Source organism: Erigeron canadensis, chromosome 6 (assembly GCF_010389155.1).
Source record: "Erigeron canadensis isolate Cc75 chromosome 6, C_canadensis_v1, whole genome shotgun sequence".
Lineage (NCBI taxonomy): Eukaryota > Viridiplantae > Streptophyta > Magnoliopsida > Asterales > Asteraceae > Erigeron > Erigeron canadensis.
The window spans coordinates 7226310-7233849 of record NC_057766.1 but is presented as its reverse complement, the minus strand read 5'-3'; the positions used below and the strand labels follow the sequence as shown (position 1 = coordinate 7233849).

The 7540-nt window shown below is 34.5% G+C and overlaps 1 protein-coding gene across 1 annotated transcript; it reads left to right on the top strand.

The window, feature by feature from the left end:
• The first annotated feature begins 3662 nt into the window (after nucleotides 1-3662).
• Nucleotides 3663-4997, top strand: LOC122604237. The gene has a single exon (XM_043777128.1). It carries the CDS (start codon nucleotides 3663-3665, stop codon nucleotides 4995-4997), a length of 1335 nt encoding a protein of 444 aa, XP_043633063.1.
• The last annotated feature ends 2543 nt before the right edge of the window (nucleotides 4998-7540 follow it).

Below are 7540 nucleotides of genomic sequence, written 5' to 3'. Positions count from 1 at the left end.
AGTAAAGACATGTGATTGTGTTTTCAAGATAAACTGATTAGAAAACTATGTTAACTTGGGGAGGTGATATCTCGAGTTAGGTATGATATTTTTGAACTATTTTTATGTCTAAAATTAATTTCAAAGAGTTTTCTTTTGAATGGAACCGGTTTCAGGTCATATTTCAAAGGAAAAGTCAGCCAAACATATTTTTGAAGTAAAGGTCGCAAAACTGGGATTTTGGTCTGGAAATCAGTAGATTTTGTCGATTTTTAATTCTCAAAATACTAAGCTCCAGAAGCTAAAATTTGGTGAAAAGTGATTTTTATGAGTTCTTATCTTAAAATAAAATTTTAGGATTTTTCTGAGTTTTCCATCACGGATAACTTTTATAAAACATTTTAGGTCGCACAACAGGAACCTTTGTAACCAGTTTTAGTGTGGAAATGTTTAGAGGTAGCAAAAAATGTCTAAAAATTTAGTAAAAATTCACAAAATTATAAGACACATATAGGTTGCTACCAAAAATCAGTAAGGCCCAAATAATTCGTCTTGACCCCAAAATAGTAGTCAACATTTCATAAAAATAAAGTATAAAACAGAAAATTTGTAAGTAATCTTAAAAAATGGTATAATGGGCTATGTAATGAACTAAAAACCATAATGGGCTAACCTGACCCAAATAACCAACCCATAAAACCATAAATCAGTAAGCCCACCTAGCCCAATAAGGTATATAGCCCAATAACCAATATAACCTATTAAGCACATAACTCAAATAAGGTAAAGCCCAACAACTAATGTAAGCCCAAAACATTTAAAAGCCCATGACACTTTGGCCCAATTGATAATGGCCCATTACACTTAAACGAACTTCATGAACCAAGTAATCGCAAGACAAATCGAGAAATATCCGAGTTGAAGATAAGTGTAATCAAAATAAAACAAAGATAGTTAAGTGAGATAGACATAAGTAATTATATTAACCAAACTATATATTAATATCACAAATGCTAATTCGTGCTAAAATCGGTTACACATTAAATGATGAACAAAGATAACATAACTTAATATGGCATTTCTATATGATAACCTAATATATCAAGTGAAACCACAAATGAAGCCAAGCTACCGAAAATCTAACAACTTATAACTACGCATATAATGAAAGTAACCTTTTACACCATCAATCTCTACAACCAAAACGATGCGAGTGTTACCAATATACTTGGATCCCACAATTGATAGCAACATAATGAAAATGGCATTTCTAAATGCTGGCTTAAGATAGGAACTTACATGTATTAGTCCTATCGTAGGGATAGTCTTGGCTTTGAAATGTGATTGAGAAACGTGACGGATGTATGATGGAGCGATTGATGCGAAGTATCCATTTTGGATAAGTGAATATAATATGCGGCATATCAAGGTGAGTCATAGCCCCCTTTCAAATTATTTTATGTGTTTAACTATCGGGGTGAAAAGCATGATATATAAATGAAATTGGTTTCTATATATTTATGAAATGATTCTTGGGATTACGATTATGAAATGAAGTTATATCGTATGTTCAATGTGATAAATGTTATATGATGAGCTTGAGTTCTGTCAACCCTTTCAAACTTGATTGACGGCTCGTGCAATGAAATGAAATGAAATAATATATTGTTTGGACATGAAAAGGTAGTAGTAGTGGCTCAAGCATTTACTCATCAAAAATTATGTAAATTATGCCCTCGTGGTTAAATGAAATTGATATTAAATTATGCCCGTGTGGCTAAATGAGATTGATATTAATATGTTTGGATATTTTGATTTGAACATACGGTTTGGGTATCGTCCCTCATATGAAATCTTGAAAGTCGTTGAAATTGGCGATATTGAAATATTGATGACCGAATGGTTTCGATGTGTATATGATTAATCATTTGATATATTTTTCCCTCAAGAAGTTTTGACAAATGAGAACTTTATAATTACCATGAATTTTGAACGTTTTAAATAACATTGTGGTATTTGGGAAAAACTCGATAATATGATATGAGAATTTTTGTCAGTCATATGGTTTGGGTATTTCAAAATGTAATAGTAATCGGTTTTCTAAGTATTAAAACGGTGATGTACCAAGATTTATATAAAAACCTATGCACTCACCAACTACGTTTTCGTAGTTGACACTTTTTCTTCATGCTTTTCAGGAATTAGCATAAGCTTTGAGGATTTATATGCATCATGATTGTTTGTATTGCACTTTGGAGTCGAATATCAAACCTTGTGATGGGCAATGGAATCCGCCTTGATCGTTGTAGTATACTATTCATGTGCTTGATATTTGTTTCGTGAACTTAATATTCAAGTATGGTGGACGCATTTGTACTTGGAAATTGGTTCACATGCTTGTACATTTGTAAATTCCTTTTTATCAAATAAAGCTATGGTGAATGTTATTTATAATCCTTGTTTTGAATACGCATCTGTACATCTCATCATTCCGCCTTAGTTGGGGTGTTACAGGAGCCACCCAAGCAACTACATATATGCACTCACTGGGCAAGGGTAAGTACGGTTTAAGCTTAACACTTGCACATCATTTACGAGCTCAATTTACATCACATATAGTTTAGGTGTCTACATTACCTAAACATAACACACATTCATCTTTTACGTTTGGGCCTTTAAACGTGCACGTGACATGGCAACTTAAGCAGTCTAGTGAACTAGATGAGCAAACCATACAATCATGCACATTTTAATAGTCATCAACATGTGTCACATTACCTTACATCACAAGACATTACTTATCATTTCATAACATGACATCATATATCACATATCATTGGGACTGCATTTCAGGTCTCAATGGTTATTTACATAGCCCATATCACCTCCCGTGTAACTCCGAATACCCATAAGCAACAAGATATCATTATGGAAGTTAAAATATGAAAACCATGTTTTTGTTGAACCCTCAGCATGTCAAAATCGTGTGTCTTACCTCGTAGAAGCACACAACAAATGATAATGTATATTACCGAGCTTTGCAAGTATTCTCGACTACCTATAATCAACATAGGATCAATTAATGAGTATAACGAGACTAAACTGACCTACAGTCTATATACACGTCGCATACCCTTTAATTTCCATCATTCCAGATAATAGTCTCTTTTTGACTAGTACCCCGGCTAAGTTGTCTCTTTTTGTGTACTTAGGGACTATTATCCCAGGTATGTAGCCTCTTTTTCTGACTATTCTCAACTTTTGTCCCGTTTTAGACTATTACCCCAGGACCCATGTAGTTAGTCTCTTTTGGTCTATTTTTCAAAAAACGGGTTTTAGACCAGAAAAAGACGTTTTTAAAACCTAATTGGCACCATCAATTTCTCCATGAAGGGAGTTGTTAACAAATGTTGATCATTAAGTCACATTAAACAACCATTCCTAACATCAAAACTCGATCAATTAACCACAAATGATCACCGACAACCCAATCCATTCTCCAAACCCTAAGATCTGGATTCAATCTATACAATTGATACATATGATTATAAATCGAAGGGAAGTCACCTATATTACCGGTAGATGATCACAAATATCGAAAGATCTTGATCAAATTTCAATCAAACACCAAGAAATGAAGAGATTTGGATGGAGAATTGCTTTGAGAGGGAAAAGTGGCGGCTATGGTCTTCCTTATCTTTCAAAAGATTTTTTTCAATCAGCGGTTACGATTACGGAATCAAGAAGTCATCTTTACTGATGAGGAGATTGAAAATTTCACCCTCCAAAAGATAGAGACAATATTAAATGCTAATAATAGGTCGTTGAGCAATTTTCCAGGCCTTCCCCAAGTTAATCATGAACTGATTCAATTCGGAAGAAACAAACTGATAGCCGATGAAAGAAGGTACATGGTCAACGAAGAAAGGGATTTATGGTCCACTTTGTATAGTGGATTAAATACATCGCAAAAGGAAGTGTATGATAACATCATGCTATCTGTAGATGCCCAAAATAGGGGCCTTTTTTTGTTTATGGAAGTGGTGGTACCGGTAAAAACCTATTTGTGGAGAACAATTATAGCTCAGATACGCTCCCTTGGGAAAATTGTATTATTTGTTGCATCTTCTGGTATTGCATCATTGGTGTTATCAGGCGGCCGAACATTACATTCAAGGTTTCGTATACCTGTAGAAATTGACAACGAATCGTGTTGTGGAATTGATGTCATTTCAGATCTTGTTGAGTTAATCCGAGTGTCAGAACTAATCATTTGGGACGAGGCTCCTTTACAACATAGGCATGCTTTTGAATCAGTTGATAGAACTTTTCGAGATATTTGTAAGCTGGATAAACCCATTGCTGAAACCCAAGTGCTTGGTGGAAAAGCTATGGTTCTTGGGGGTGACTTGAGACAAATTTTACTGGTCATCAAAAATGCACGGAGGGGTGATGTCGTTGTTGCATCTGTAAACAAGTCAGCTGCGATATGGGGTAGTTGTAGAGTATTCGTTTTATCTGTAAACATGAGGCTTTGTGATCCATCGCTTGATGTTGCAGATGTGGATCAAATGATGTGTTTTAACAAATGGTATTTAGACATGGGGGATGGTACTCTTCTTGCTATCAAACTTGCCCATGAAGACGATGCTACAGGGATTACCATTCCAGATGACCTTTTAATTCCCATATCAGATAACCCTACCACTGCTATTGTGTCAAGTACATACCCTGATCTTTCAAACATAATCAACGATATTGAGTACTTGAAAGAGCGGTGCATCCTCTGTCCAACTAATGATGTCGTTGATCAAATTAATTCTCATGAACTTAAAACCACGCCATCTGATTTGGTGGAATTGTATAGTACGGATGAGATATGTCCCACCACAGAAAACTTGGAAGAAATGAAGATCATGTACCCGCCTGAATTTCTTAATACGTTGCGATTTTCTGGGGTTCCAAATCATAAGCTTGAGTTAAAGGTCGGTGCCCAATCATATTATTACGTAATATAAATCTGCAACGTGGTCTTTGCAATGCTACACGTCTGGTGGTAACTCAGATCAGTCGTTTGGTTATTGAGGCTACTATAATTACCGAGAGGAATATTGGTGAAAAAGCATTAATCGGAAGGATCGACATGAATCCAACTAATTCATCATGGCCATTTTCGATTTAAGTCGAGAATGTTTTTCTTGTCATTGTAGCTATCTTAAGTTGAGAATGAGCAATTCTTATCGCTATATTCATGATTTGCGGCCTGACATTATTAATTAAATGGAGGATCAATGTTATGGTTGTAACACCCCAACTAAGGCGGAATGATGAGATGTACAGAAAGTCGAGTATTCAAAACAAGGATTATAAATAACATTCACCATAGCTTTATTTGATAAAAAGGAATTTACAAATGTACAAGCATGTGAACCAATTTCCAAGTACAAATGCGTCCACCATACTTGAATATTAAGTTCACGAAACAAATATCAAGCACATGAATAGTATACTACAACGATCAAGGCGGATTCCATTGCCCATCACAAGGTTTGATATTCGACTCCAAAGTGCAATGCAAACAATCATGATGCATATAAATCCTCAAAGCTTATGCTAATTCCTGAAAAGCATGAAGAAAAAGTGTCAACTACGAAAACGTAGTTGGTGAGTGCATAGGTTTTTATATAAATCTTGGTACATAACCATTTTAATACTTAGAAAACAGATTACTATTACATTTCGAAATATCCAAACCATATGACCGACAAAATTTTCATATCATATTATCAAGTTTTCCAGATACCATAATGTCATATCAAGACTTGGAAAAATTCATGGTAAAATTTCAAAGTTCTTATTTGTCAAATCATCATGAGAGAAAAGTATATAAATCGATTAATCGTATACCATACCAAAATCATTCGGTTATCAAATTCTTTTCAATATCTCCAATTTCAATGACTTTCAAGATTTCATATGAGGGACGATACCAAACCCGTATGTTCAAACAATTTCCAATTATCGACAATATTAATATCAATTTCATTTAGCCACAAGGGCATAATTTTAATATCAATTTCATTTGGCCACAAAGCATAATTTAATATCAATTTCATTTAGCCACAAGGGCATAATTCATGTGATTTTTGATGAGTAAATGCTTGAGCCACTACTAAAACCGGTTATGTCCAAGATAATAAGAAACACGTGCCGTCAATCACGTGTAACAGTAATATTAATTATAATAATAGAAGGGGGCATGGCATAGAAATGACCACTGATATAGTACTTAGAGCACCGCGTGGTCGGACTGGGAATGAAGGTCGTCACAAAGGCAAACCAAACATCCCACCGTTTCGCGTTGGGTGAGGGGACAAGTCCTAGTTGCGCAACTCTCAAACTACAGGCCTCTCGAAGAGCTATTAGTAGTGAACCGAGGTGAAACAGTTTGACAGTACTCAAGCTCATCATATAATATACAACACATTGAACATACAAATAATTCCCATATTGTAAACATTCTTTCAAAGAATCATTTCATTTATATAGAAAGTAATTTTAATTATCATGTTTTTCACCCCGAAAGTAAAACACATAAAGAGTTTGAAAGGGGGCTATGACTCACCTTGATATGCCGCATATTATACTTATCTATCCAAAATGGGTACTTCCCATCTATAGCTTCCTTGACCATATATCCATTATGTTCCTCCATCATATTTCAAGCCAAGACTATCCCTACGATAGGACTAATATACGTAAGTTCCTATCTTAAGCCATCACTTAGAAATGCCATTTTCATTATGTTGCTATCAATTGTGGGATCCAAGTATATTGGTAACACTCGCATCATTTTGGTTGTAGAGATTGATGGTGTAAAATGTTACTTTCATTACATGCGTAGTTATAAGTTGTTAGGTTCTCGGTAACTTGGCTTTATTTGTAGTTTCACTTGGCATATTAGGTTATCATATAGAAATACAATATTAAGTTATATTATCCTTATTCATCATTTGATGTGTAACCGATTTTAGCATGAATTAGCATTTGTGATATCAATATGGTTTGATTAACATAATTACTTATGTATATCTCACTTTATTATCTTTGTTTTATTTTGATTACACTTATCTTCAACTCGTATATTTTTTGATTTGTCTTATGATTAATTGGTTCATGAAATTTGTTTAGGTGTTATGGGCCATTCTCAATTGGGCCAAAGTGTCATGGACTTTTAAATGTTTGGGCTTACATTAGTTGTTGGGTTTTACCTTATTTGGGTTATGTGCTTAATGGGTTATATTGGTTATTGGGCTATATACTTTTTGGGCTAGGTGGGCCCACTGATTAGTGGTTTTATGGGTTGATTATTTGGGCTGGGTTGGCCCATTATGGTTCTTAGTTCATTACATAGCCCATTATGCCATTTTTAAGATTACTTACGAATTTTCTTTTTTATACTTTATTTTTACGAAATGTTAGCTACTATTTTGGGGTCAAGAAGAATTATTTGGACCTTCCTGATTTTTGTGGAGCAACTTATATGTGTCTTATAATTTTG

What these genes read in the sequence shown, in the direction of transcription:
- LOC122604237 (XM_043777128.1), top strand. Translation starts at nt 3,663, where the DNA reads ATGGTCTTCCTTATCTTTCAAAAGATTTTTTTCAATCAGCGGTTACGA.